Source organism: Gadus chalcogrammus, chromosome 20 (genome assembly GCF_026213295.1).
Source record: "Gadus chalcogrammus isolate NIFS_2021 chromosome 20, NIFS_Gcha_1.0, whole genome shotgun sequence".
Lineage (NCBI taxonomy): Eukaryota > Metazoa > Chordata > Actinopteri > Gadiformes > Gadidae > Gadus > Gadus chalcogrammus.
The window spans coordinates 6,375,587-6,388,761 of NC_079431.1; the positions used below are offsets into that span (position 1 = coordinate 6,375,587).

The 13,175-nt window shown below is 52.1% G+C and overlaps 1 protein-coding gene across 3 annotated transcripts; it reads right to left on the minus strand.

Annotated features, from left to right (window-relative positions):
• Positions 1-31: 31 nt before the first annotated feature.
• Positions 32-13,005, minus strand: cenpj (centromere protein J). Of its 3 annotated transcripts, none has more exons than XM_056580502.1 (20): positions 12,874-13,005; positions 12,005-12,424; positions 11,460-11,586; positions 10,915-11,115; positions 10,345-10,492; positions 10,076-10,175; positions 9,361-9,903; positions 8,891-9,112; positions 7,683-8,517; positions 7,373-7,505; positions 6,631-6,805; positions 4,852-4,983; positions 4,226-4,321; positions 3,660-3,747; positions 3,226-3,395; positions 2,400-2,483; positions 2,104-2,244; positions 1,568-1,652; positions 1,041-1,161; positions 32-825 (listed from the first exon to the last, which is right to left on the minus strand). In XM_056580502.1, exons 2-20 carry the CDS (start codon positions 12,401-12,403, stop codon positions 633-635), a joined length of 3,993 nt encoding a protein of 1,330 aa, XP_056436477.1. In that variant the 5' UTR covers positions 12,404-12,424; positions 12,874-13,005; the 3' UTR covers positions 32-632. The 3 variants fall into 3 exon arrangements, with proteins under 3 accessions (XP_056436477.1, XP_056436476.1, XP_056436475.1); XM_056580501.1 differs by having other exon boundaries at positions 10,915-11,100; positions 12,005-12,480; XM_056580500.1 differs by having other exon boundaries at positions 12,005-12,480.
• Positions 13,006-13,175: the final 170 nt, after the last annotated feature.

The window sequence follows — 13,175 nt, forward strand, 5'->3', positions numbered from 1 at the left end:
CCCATTCTTTTAAATTAGGAGAAATTTCCAAAGTATTTAAAATTTATTTTACAAAAACATCAAAACATGCATTCGGCTAGAAAATAAATATGTATTAAAGATTTTTACAAATAAATTATATAAAACTAAAACGGCATACCAATTCATACAAAGCAGTCACATGAAACTCATCACTCCAAACTGCTAACATTCACTATAATCCATGGTTTAAATGCTAACTTGCAGCTAGCAAATTTCAAGTGCACCCCGTGATGATCACGCCATTCTGTTTCCTTCAAACTAAAAGCGCAGAAGAACCTTGATATTTGAACTGCCGCATAGAAAAACTGCAAGTATATTTAAGGTAGACCATTCTTGCCGTGTGGCGTCTGCAGCGGTTTCGAAAATAAGAGCATACCAGAAGATCCATGCTTTGTTCCCAGTAAACTCGTACCCAAAGCGGCCAGCCTCCCCACCAGGGGGCGACAGACAAACTTGATTTAAGGTGTCTTGAAGTGTTTTGGGGTCGGCACTGGTTTTAAAAACCATGGGGGCACAACACTTGGTGCTACGTACTGTGCACCAACTGGGAGTTGAATGTCTCAACCTTTGGACCCTCCACCACTCCCATCGGGTTCTGGGTTCTTGGAGGACTACGCCTTGTTGTCGGACAAGACGTTGCCGTCCTTGTCCTTGATGCGGAGCCGCCCGTTGGGGTATCGGGTCTCCTGACGTCCGTCGCTGAACACCGTCTTGACGGTGCCGTCAGGATACTCGCGTCGCTTGTAGTCGGCCGTGTGCACCTCCTTCTGGCCTGTGTTGAATTGGATCTCCTTGGTGCCGTCCCTACGAAGAGAGAGTGAAGGGAGGTGAGGACAAGACCTAACACGCCTAGGTGATGGTTGTCGTGGCTAATGGGGATTGGCATCTTTCAAAAATGTTCAGGTTCTGTTCTGGTTTCTTGTTTCGGCCTCTCTTTGACTGCACAGTAGCAAGTTGGAGAGTATATCCTAAAGGCAACCCTCAAGAGCTGTAAGCTGTGTGGTTCTGTGCGTACGTACGGGCTGACGTGGATGACCGTTCCATCGATGATCACGCACTCCTCTCTCCCGTCAGGGAACAGTGTCTTCACTGTCTGGTCCGGGAAGGTGATCTCCTTCCTGCCATCAGGGAAGTGCTTCTCTGAAAGACCAACCATCACAAGATGAGCGTTAAGAGAGAACAGTCCCAAGACCAGCATAAAGACCCGTAACAATAAGAGTATGAACATCACCACAGTGCTATGGTTTATACCGGTGCGTTGGGAGAGCGGTTCTTACAGGTATCCCATGAGCGATCACAGTAATGTACAAGACCAAGAAGTATTGGATTGGTAACCAATTAACTTATATATGCGCCATTTGGTGGACATTTTCATCCTAAGCTTCTGACAATACCATGAGGGCATACATTCTAAGCATGGGTAGGCAAGATGGGAATCAAACCCTGAACCATGGCAGTGTTAAAGCCACGGTCTACAAGTTTACCTTGACAGGACTATCTCACTTAGAGAGGCCCCAGTGATGTCTGCGGTACCACTGTGTCTTACCATTCTGGAGGTTCGGGAACTGCAGGATCTCCATGCCGTTGGGGAAGGTGGTGTGGGTTGTCTGCGCCTCTGCGTAGTAGTAAACCTGATGGACAGATGATGGCTTATTAACCCGAACTTTCTAAATAGAGAGGAACTTGACATACAGCAGACCAACAAACGTCCCCTCTGGTGTGGTTCATGGTCACTGGTATTCAGGACTAGATCTCCTGACTGGTGCAGTGTTAGTTTAATCTGGTTAAAGTGGACTGTGCCTTATAATCAGAGCCCGATCCATCAGACGAATGGATAACTCCATCTCCACCATTCAACTAAAAACATTGTTTCAGACTTCCAGCAATATTCCTTTCAGTTAAGTCTATAAAGTCCGTTTTTAAAGGTCCAAGTTAGGACTAGTTTATCAGTCTACGTGTCAACAGGAGTCTGCATGTCCCATGGAAATACTGTCTCATCCCCGTAGTTGGCGGTAATCTGCCATATTCTGAGGTGTATACGACGGCCTAAACGGCGTGTGATTGGTCGGTTGTTGGTCTCACCACTCTCTGGTCGGCCATGACCTGCTTGGTGTCTCCGTTGAAGAAGGTCATGGTGGTGGCGAGGCCGTCCGCAGACAGCTCCTTCCTGGTTCCGTTGGCGAAGACGATGAGCCGCCCGCCGCATGGGAGAACCTGCTCCGTCTTGACAGCACAACACGCACACCTTAACACGACACGTACACACCTTGAGCCAAGGCGAACATGTAACTAATGGGAGGATCCGCTCTCCTCTCCCGAGCTCCTGCCTAGTCCCGTGGTGTGTGTTTAAGGAGCCGAGACTAGAAGCTCCTCCTTACCTTGCCGTCGGGGTACGTGGTCACCTCATGGTTGGACTCTGGGCTCTCGTTGACCTCCTCTACATGAGGCAGCAGCGGCCTCTTCTGCAAGGGACAAACACACCGGCGCTGAGGATACTCATTGCAATGTGGCTGTCAGGGTACAATAGTGTCGTGTGCCGTTCCTTTAATGACGTGATTCGTGTGAGATGCGAATACACGATGTCTGAAAAGTTCCTATAGTCGAGAAATACTTAAAGAGCACCTATTATGCTTTTTCGACTTTGACCTATAAACGTGATTTTTAGTCATGTTTAACCATACCAAAGTGTCAAATAATGACGTACATGCATTTAGACGTATTCCCTGCTGACCGTCTAGGGGGGGCTGTGCAGCGCTCTAAACACTAGGGACGCCGGTCGCGTTTTCCGGGATTTATCTACGTAGAACAATCCGGATTTTCCATGTATGGTAATGCCCAAACACGAAGCCGAGTGTTGACAGCGAATGCTGAAAGCGCCCAGATGAGAGGAAGAGTTTCCCGAAAATCAACATCGTTTTTTGTGCTGTGATTCGTGTCTGGTTGCTCTATAGGAGTCATTAATAAGAAATGAAGACCAGAAAAGTAGTCTAATAGGAGATCTTTGAGGTTATTGGCTGCACTGAGGCTCAGTAGGAGGGGTCAAAGTTTGAACTGATTGAACTCAAGTGGAGAGTTTTCACTGCCAATCGCACCTGACAACCATGAGGTAAAGAAGCCTCTGTCTGTGTGTGTGTGTGTGTGTGTGTGTGTGTGTGTGTGTGTGTCTGTGTCTGTGTCTGTGTCTGTGTGTGTGTGTGTACGTACGGTGGTCAGGGCAGTCTGCAGGGGGGGCAACGGTGGCTCCGGCACCAGGGTCTTGTCCGGCGGTCTGGCAGAAGGCGTCTCCTCCGCTGAAGAGGAGGCAGAGGACGAGGAGGAAGAGGACGAGGACACTGGCCCGGCCGGCTTCCTCAGGCTGCTCTTCATCGTCCCGGCTGTGATCAGACGAGAGGAGAGAAAACACACATGATGGAGACGTCACCACACCATGTGACCCCACCCAGGGTGGACGGCCATACAGACACACAAAAGCAATATCCAACGTCCAAAATGCAGAAAGGTGAATTTGCATGATACAAGCAGCATAGATAAAGATCAATAATCTTTTAACGTGCTCCATGAACTAAATATGACCATATTTCTCTGTTCATCTGATGGTTGAGAGTACAGTAGTTGTGAGGGTGGTGGTTAAACCGTACCAGGCCCGTTGAGGCTGTTCTTCCTGGAGAAGCCCCTGGCGTCCACGCCACCCGGCGGAGGGCTGTCGGCCCGCGTGTCCAGAGGACTCTGGGGGATGACACACACACACACACACACACACACACAGACACAGACACAGACACAGACACGTCAGGATCCAGCCCAGGCCACCACCATCACAACCTGACGCAGCGAGAGGCGCTTGTAGTAATGTATCAGAGGCTTTTTACCCAGAGCTACCTACAGAGGCTTCAGATACATGGCATCGGGGAGGGGGTAGGGTCAGGGGGCGTCTTAGCTCAAGGCTGAAGGACTTTGGCTGTTAGACCCAGTACCTTTTGGCTGAGGGTGGAACGCCAGAGCCACTCGTTTATCCCGCCCACCGTTCACAAAGGTTAAATTTTTAGGTGCTCGGGATGGTCCAGATTTAGTTCATCTTTAACAAAACTATTATCTTTATTCTAAATTCTTAATAATGGACCTTGAGCAGAGCAATGGTAACGGTGACGATCTCCTGAGGGGTCGATAAAGGACTCTGAATGTGATGACATGATATCCATCTTACAGCAAACTTGACCCCCTTGGCGGACGAGGAGGAGGGGCCGCCGGGCGAGGAGCTCCTCCTCCAGGAGCCCAGACGCAGCCTCTCCAGGGTGTTCACCTGGAGGAACACAGCCAATCACAGCGCAGAGCTCAACAGGACGTCCTACTCCATAGAGAACGCAGCCAATCACAGCACAGAACACAGCCAATCACAGCGCAGGGCTCAACAGGACGTCCCGCCCCAGAGGCAACACAGCCAATCACAGCACAGAACACAGCCAATCACAGCGCAGGGCTCAACAGGACGTCCCGCCCCAGAGACAACACAGCCAATCACAGCACAGAACACAGCCAATCACAGCGCAGGGCTCAACAGGACGTCCCGCCCCTGAGACAACACAGCCAATCAGCTCAGCTGGTAGGTTACTCGTTAGTGATATTAAGACGCATAATTCCATTAAGGTTTGATCATCGGATTAAGCTAATACTCACACGGCGAGGTATTAACCCGCTGATTAACTGAATGATAGTGTTTGTGTTTACGTGACAGACCACTTGACCAAATGCCTTGAGCCGCATTAAGGTGGACTCATTCAGGTCTGCGTCTAAGCGTCTCCAGCAGAGGCAGCGGGGGGGGGACACGCCTACCTCATCCTTGAGGGCGCCGTTCTCCGTGTTGAGGGTGTCAATCTGTTGGCGCAGGCGGCCGTGGGTGGTGCCCCAGCGACTCTCCTTCCTCCTCACCTCCTCCTGCATGTCCACCAGCTGCTGCCTTAGAGACTGCAGAGAGAGAGAGGGAGAGGGGGGGGCGAGAGACACAGGGTTATACTGCTGTAAAGGAGAGGGAGTGGCGAGAGACACAGGGTTATACTGCTGCTAAAGGAGAGGGAGAGGGGGGGCGAGAGTCACAGGGTTATACTGCTGCTAAAGGAGAGGGAGAGGGGGGGGGAGAGACACAGGGTTACACTGCTGCTAAAGGAGAGGGAGAGGGGGGGGGGGCGAGAGTCACAGGGTTATACTGCTGCTAAAGGAGAGGGAGAGGGGGGGCGAGAGACACAGGGTTACACTGCTGCTAAAGGAGAGGGAGAGGGGGCGAGAGACACAGGGTTATACTGCTGCTAAAGGAGAGGGAGAGGGGGGGCGAGAGACACAGGGTTATACTGCTGCTAAAGGAGAGGGAGAGGGGGGGCGAGAGACACAGGGTTATACTGCTGCTAAAGGAGAGGGAGAGGGGGGGGCGAGAGACACAGGGTTATACTGCTGCTATAGGAGAGAGATTGAGGGAGAGAGTGAGGGCGAGAGTCACAGGGTTACACTGCAGCTTTAGGAGGGAGATTGAGGGAGAGAGTGAGGGAGAGGGGGCGAGAGACACAGGCTTATACTGCTGCTAAAGGAGAGAGAGAGGGGGCGAGAGACACAGGGTTATACTGCTGCTAAAGGAGAGAGAGAGGGGGCGAGAGACACAGGGTTACACTGCCGCTATAAGCAAGACAAGGTACATTCATATTATTGGCACATTTCGTTAACCAAAGAGTATAGAGCGCAGCACTAAAAACAGACAAGAACAGTAATATAGAAAACCGTATGTAAACAGTAAACGTTGAGCAAAAAAATTAAATAGCAAATTTGGATTTAGGCCTATTAGTTAAAGTGATACATTTCTTAAATCAATGTTCAACAGAGAGGTCTTTAACTTCAAGTCTCCACTGCTCTACTGGCAAATTTGCTGAACCGAAGCTCAAAGCAGCTTCACCAGTTTGGACTTTAGGAACAACCAGTAATCCATCACCTGCTGACCTGAGAGGACTGCGAGGTCGCGCTGGCTCAGGAAGTCTGATAAAGGCCTCGCACCATTTAGTGGTCTACGAAGACGCAATAGGATTTTGAAGTTAATTCTGTGAGGATCTAATAGCCAGTGTCGAGTTCTGAGAACTGGAGTTATAGGCTGAGCTTTTGTCTCGCTCTATAGGAGAGAGCAAGTGGCGAGAGTCATAGGGTTACACTGCGGCTAAAGGAGAGAGCGAGAGAGCAAGAGAGAGTCATAGGGTTACACTGCTGCTAAAGGAGAGAGCGAGAGAGAGAGAGAGAGAGAGAGAGAGAGAGAGAGAGAGGGGGGGCGAGAGTCAAAGGGTTACACTGCTGCTAAAGGAGAGAGCGAGAGAGAGTGAGAGCGAGAGCGAGAGAGGGGGGGGGGGGGGGGGGGGGGGGGGGCGAGAGTCATAGGGTTCCACTGCTGCTAGGAGAGGGAGAGAGAGGGGGCGATAGTCATAGGGTTCCATTGCTGCGAGGAGAGAGAGAGAGGGGGCGAGAGTCATAGGGTGCCATTGCTGCGAGGAGAGAGAGAGAGAGGGGGCGAGAGTCATAGGGTTCCATTGCTGCGAGGAGAGTGAGTGTGTGTGATTGTGTGTTAGCAGGTCTCTCTCTCACCTGGATCTCCTCTCTCTCCTTCTTGTCCGGTATGGCCCGGGCGGCTGAAGCGTGTTGCTCAAACAACTTCCTGTCTCTCTGAAGCTTCCTGTTCTCCTCCTTCATCACCTCCTCCAGTTTGACCACCCTGGCCAGCTCCTCCTCCCTCTTCCTCTCAAACCCCTCCCGCTCCCTCCTGTAACACATAGTAGAGCATAACATAGTATAACACAGCTTAACATAACAGAAGATAGCATCACAGTATAGCATCAAAGCATACCGTAGCATAGATAGACCGATGTTGTATAGTACAGCATACGATAGGATAGCATGGTATAATATTACCTTTTTTTTTTTGCACAGCGTAGCTAAACATAAAAAGGTCAACTAGACACTGCCCGGGCCTGCTGTCGTGATGTTCTGCTACTTAACCTACTTCACATGCAGATTAAGCCATGCATGCCGCACATATGGCTTTACTACATTGTGTAACTAAACTCCACCTGCTGCGGCGGCTTTCATTTTGGCTTCCGCCAGGCATGCTGGCTACCTCGTGGGTCCTTCTAACCTTTTCCCACCAACCTCTTCTCTACCTCCCCTCCACACAGCCCTCCCCCTCCCAGCATCATTCCTCCTCCTCCACCCACCTCCCCTCTCTCAAGTCATCCAGCTCCCCTCTCCCAGCGCCAGTCCTCCACCTCCCCTCCCCTCCCCTCTCCTCCCAGCCCCAGGCCTCCGCCTGCTCCCCTAGCTCCGGTCCTACCTGAGGTCCTCCTTGCTCCTCTCGTTCTCCTCCCTCAGCCGGCTCAGGGCGTTGTTCTCCTTCTTGAAGCGTTCGATCTCCAGCTCCAGCTCCACCAGACGCTCCCGCAGCTGCTGGGACTGCACCTGCAGGCCTGGGCACACCACGGTGACCACAGAACCCTGGTTAACCACCCACTATAGTTACCAAGCTACAGTTACCAAACTCTGACTGTTCATACAGAGAGAATCTAAACTTTAAGTCCCTGCCTGGTCACCTAAAATCCATAATTTGCTTCAATTTAAATCAACTACTTTTACTGTTTTCTTACCAGGTGCTTTGTCAGTCTGCCTGGGCTCCGGCGCAACAGGAGCAGGTGCATTCTGGGACTTTGGCTTCAGAGCGGGAAATAACCTTGTCATAAGCTTGGAGGGGGCAACGGTGGGCTCTGCGAGCTCCTGATTGGTCAGGATCGGTCCAGTACTCGCCTCTACCCCTCGGCTCGCCGCCACCTTCCTGGTCAGCGCCCTCTCCGGTGGGGAGCGCTGATTGGCTGTTGCCCTGTGCGGTGGGTGGGTGGGCGGTGCCACGGCGGTCTCCTCCAGGTCGTTCCAGGTGTCGTCGTCGTCAAACTCCAGCCCACCCTGGTGGCCGTCGCTGTCCTCCAGCAGGGTGGAGTCTTCAGGGCTCGTGAGGACACTGTCCCCGTCATCATCCTCCTCCTCCTCCTCTTCCTCTTCCCCGTCGGCGTCCGTGGTGTCTGCGTCCGTGGCGTCTGACCCCGCCCCCCCGCACTCGTCCTGGTACGAGCTCTTGTTGTACGGAGGGTTGGGTTGATCGGGGAAGCAAAGGCCGCTGGGAAATGCAGCGTGCGCCTCATCTCGCCGGTTTGAAAGCTTGCCGTCGACTACATCGACCCCCGACTCTTCTTCCTCCTCCTCCTCCTCCTCCTCCTCCTCCTCTTCCTGCTGCTGCTGGGGCTGCTCCTCACCCCCAGCTTGCCCCCCCCCCAGCACCAGGACCTCCGAGAAGGGGGTGGCCCCCCCCTCGCTGCAGTGCGGCGGGCCTTTAGGAGGGGAGTGCCGGGGGGACTTGATGGGCGTGGAGGAGAGCCGGCGCTGGTGGAGATCCTTAGCGGCCTGCAGCTGGCGGTCCATGTTAAGGACCTGGCGGTACAGAAGAGTACGCGTTACACACGGGCATGACCAGGAACGCCCTAGACAACGGACCCTCAATAGGCATTAATCCAAAACAGACGACGAGTGATTTCTCTGAATAGCTGTTGAATCTTGCCCACAGCATATTTTAAGGACAATTACTTTTTTTGTAGGACACCTCGCACAAGGATGCTTACAGGTAGGTTGTTGACAATGGGGTTTCAACCCAGAAACTCTCAGTTGAGAGTCCGGCGCCCTTTTCTACCCATCGATCACAACCCTTCAACGGAGTTCCTGCTTTGATACTTCCCGGAACGCGTTGGGTCGCAACGAAAGGCGCGGCGGCCGGATCTAGTTATCCCTGGAAGGGGCTCCTGCTCACCTTCATGACGAAGGAGGAGTTGGAGGAGAAGGAGAGCTCCTCGGCCGCCTGCTCCAGCAGCTCAAACTCCCCCAGCTCCTCGTACTCCTGGTGCACCTCCCCCGCCCTGCCCCGCAGCCTCTCCTGGAACGACACCTCGAAGGAGTACTCCGCTACGCCTCCTCCCTGCTCCGCCGCGGCCGACGCCACGGTCCTCCTCCGGGGAGGTGCCGAGCAGGACGTCTGGGGGTTTCAACCAGGTTCAATATGGGGGCCGTTAACACCTTTTCAATACCCCTTGGAACACGATCAAATACAGATTACACGGACCAACGGCGTATAGGGGGATGACCGATCTCATCCTGGAATTATGTTTAAGTATAGAAATGTATTATTGACGTGATGAAGTGTTGCAGTGCAACACTTCCAAAAAAAAAAAAGGACCTATGTAATCTTGAGCTGACATTATTGGATTGAAGACTTGTTTCTACCTCTTCGGGGACCCTGGCTGGGGGGCCATTACCCCTGGCAGTGTCGTGTCGGCCCTTGGGCCCCGGCTGTCGGGTCCCGGTGCTGGGCCGGCCCGGGTCGCTGGCCACGCGGCCCCTGGAGGCCGGCCCTCCGAGCGGGCCCGACCTCCTGGCGTTGGGATCCCCGGCACTGCGAGCTGGGTGCGGCCGACCTGCTTTCCGTTGGTCCTCCGGTTCCTCGGGGTCGTGCTGCCGTCGGGGGACCAGGGCCTTCTGGCGCGGCGGCCCTCCCACCGCCCTGGGCTGGCCCCTGGGGGCGGCGGGCGGTGGCGGGGAGCGGTTCTCCTTGTTGAGCGAGGCGGTCTTGCGCTGGACGGGCTTGTGGTGCTGGGACGAGGTGGCGGGCTCTGGGTTGCTACGGGCGACGGGCCTGGCGGAAGGTGGTGGGGCGCTGGGGAGGGGCGCTGGACCCCTGGGGCGGCCCATGTAGCGGGACAGGCCCTGGCCCCGCCTCAGGAAGGCCCGTTTGGGCGGAGCTGCCTGAGGCTCCTCCCCCTGGCAGTTCTGAGGGAGCCAGACATAGCCCAGGTGATAAGACACACACACTATTGACCCAACCCAATTCCTCTTCCAACAGGTAAAAGCCTACTTCCTCTGACAACAGGATATACAATACACACAGCCTGCTTCCTCCTCTCAACAAAGATTAAGAAAAGTAACGTGTTCGGTGTCCGACCTGTTTGGGTTGCGTGACCTTTGACCTCTGCTCCTCCAAACTGAGCTGTTCCTCCAGGAGTGCTTCAAACGACTGTTTCTGACCCCCAACCGGGATGGGCCTACACACACACACAAACAGCTACATTACACACCTGCTACCACACACACACACACACACACACACACACACACACACACACACACACACACACACACACACACACACACACACACACACACACACACACACACACACACACACACACACACACACACACACACACACACCTCTCTTCCAGGTCACCGTGGCTCTCTGTGTGGGAGAGTCCGGTTCTTGCCACGCCATCACATGGGAGCAGAGAGACCTGTTGGTCATCCTGCTCAGAGCTGTTAGCCCAGCCCAGCTCGGACTGCTCCTCACCCGACACCCACGCCGCTGATGGGGCGAGCCAAAGTAGGGTCAAGTGTCAAAGGGATTCAGGGCCCAACAGGAGTTATTGTTTGATATATTGTTACAGGACATGATTACTGATACAGGGACGAAGCAACAACGTCCCAAAGGAGTTTTATGTATTTAAGGGGTTGGAACTCATCCCTCTGGGGTGCAATACAGAATAGTTGCTTTAGAAAAGAGCAGATGAGATAAAAAGTCTGTCACTCATATTATCCTTATAATGTTATAAGTGTCCTTATATGATTAAAGTGTGATAAATGTATCACTTAAAATGTGGACCAGTAAATCGTTCCAGTGCACCAGTAGGTCGCTTTATATGCTTCAAGTAATAGCAAAGTATAACAAAAACGTAACAAAAGGAGGTGCCTCCAATTACCAACATATGCCTTAAGACTGATTCTCACCCTCCGTTATGTCCTCCACGGGCCCAGCGTCCTCTCTCCCTGCCTGGGGAGACGGTGACACCTCATGGGGACCCAGCACGGAGCCCTGGTGAACTCCGGGGCCGTGTGAGGGGAGACTGCAGGGGGCTTCACGAGGAGGAGAAACTGCCTGCAGTGTGACCTCCCTCGGCAGCAGTCCCGACAGACCTGCCACAACGTTCCCTTTTATACATGTGACACTGTGATTATTTTTACATTTTTGTTGTTTCGTTTTTATCTACTAGCTGTAGGTTGATATTATACAGTGGAACAGAGGAACCTAAACATTTCAACAAAGGAATTAACCCAAAAGTCCCTTTAATAGTCTCTGTGGGACCCAACCGCACACTAAAAAACGAAAGGGTCACCCGTTAAAATGTGCTGGTTCTGTGCGTTGTCTTGACAAGACCCGTTTGAGACCTGATCCTATACAGCTAACCTAACTAAACTATATTATACAGCAGAGTTCCATAGTACTAGCTTTTGTATCCATTAGATATATGCTGAACACAAGAGTTTCACGGTACCTGTTCCAAAGTACTGAGGTCCGTTCATCACTCCCAGAATCCTTTGCTGCTCCTCCTGCAGCTGCACCAGTTCCTCCAGCTGGTGAGCTCTCAGCTGCTCCTGCATGTGATGCTGCCATCGCCGCAGCTACACACAAGGGTAACATTCCACACACACAGGCATGTACATTAACACATTATGTACAGGAGTTCACCACTTTTTTTTCACTAGCATGCTGCACATTGTCGCTCTCCTACCATAACTCCTTTCCTTATCTCCTCTCCTCCCAAACGGCCCTATTTCTGGCCCCACTAATCATCTCCTCGGACATTTACTAAGGCTCCTGACCAGGACCAGTTCCTGTTCCTGTTTAACCAGTGAGAAAAGTGGAGATGTTCTAGAATAAGAACTCCTGCGTGCATACCGCCCACAATCCCTTGCTCCAAGACCCCAAGAGGATCATAGGTGACGGGTTAGGTTTAACCCTGGGTAATCCTGGTACATGTATTTCTCAGAACGTTTAATCACCGATCGCATGACAAACAACCAAGACAGCGACACTTACCTGTTCTAGCTTCATTATCAGAGACGGGTCATGTGGTTTGTTGTTGCTCGGCTCCTCGACACTTTCCTTTGCCCCCGCTGAATGCCCAAGTGGTCCACCGTTAAAACCGTTCAGAGGCTCTTCACAGCCAGTTCTTTCCACTCTAGCAGTTCCAGGTCTCCGGCAAACCTCACCCGGTTCTGTCAAACACTCGGACTGGGCCGAGACACCGATACAGCAGCTACTGTTGGTGGAGGTGGGGAGTGGAGCGAAACTGGAGTTGAACGAATCGTCGGAGTTCCCTGGTTCGGAGCCCCAAGGCAATCGGTTCCCGGGAGACTCGGCCAAGCGTTTCCCGGCTGAGTCAACCATGTCCGGGGACAGGTTGAGGATTACCCCGGCGCGGCTACTGCTCGGCATCCATCGGGCCAGGAAATCCACCTGGGAGAAGTGCAGCCCAGCTGAGGATGACATGCTCTCTTCCATGGCACGATTGGCTAATCCGGGATTAAGAGGACAGATTATTGTGACGGGTTTATGGCAATTCGCCCTTTAATTACATTTCCGGGCATTTACAAGCAGCGGCTGTTGCCGGGAGACTGTCCCTAGGTTGGTTTAATCACATAACGACGGTTTGCATTCATCGAATATTTTTATGTTGTAATAATACAACTGAACAATGCGCCAAAACACACATGTGTTAACAATGTCAAATCGATCAAGACTCAAACGGAGACCAGGTGAAAGAGTAAATCGTTGTTTAAACGGGATGACAAGAGCCCGTCACGTAACATTACGTGAGAACAAGTCCGACAAAAATTTGAACAGAGGTTTAATGTGGCAATCTGTTGAGCAAATGTAGCTTAAACGACATCAATTCACGTAGTTACCTTTAAACGTAGAGTTTATTCGCCCGGCATTTGCTTCGGGTTCAACTTTTATAAACAAGCAGTGGAGATTCGAAGGCTGCCGCCCTATCAAAGCTGAGCCCGCGAGAGAACGGACAACAAAACCGATTGCATCGTGGGAAATGCAGTTTTAAACGTATCCGTAATCCTCGAATTAAATCTGCGTTTGTATTCATTTTATATTGAACCTAAGGTGTATAACATCTATATTTAGCCTTTTGTGTAGTTTAAAACTGATCAAATTAGACGCAAGTTTATTATTGATATGCGATATTTGTTTTAAA

Bases quoted from the DNA above. Each gene is read 5' to 3' on its own strand.
- cenpj (XM_056580500.1), bottom strand. From the start codon at position 12,469: ATGGAAGAGAGCATGTCATCCTCAGCTGGGCTGCACTTCTCCCAGGTG. The intron at 10,493-10,914 runs GTGAGAATCAGT...TCGCCCCATCAG, and splicing joins CGTGGAGGACATAACGGAGG to CGGCGTGGGTGTCGGGTGAG. The intron at 6,806-7,372 runs GTAGGACCGGAG...TATGTGTTACAG, and splicing joins AGGAGCAAGGAGGACCTCAG to GAGGGAGCGGGAGGGGTTTG.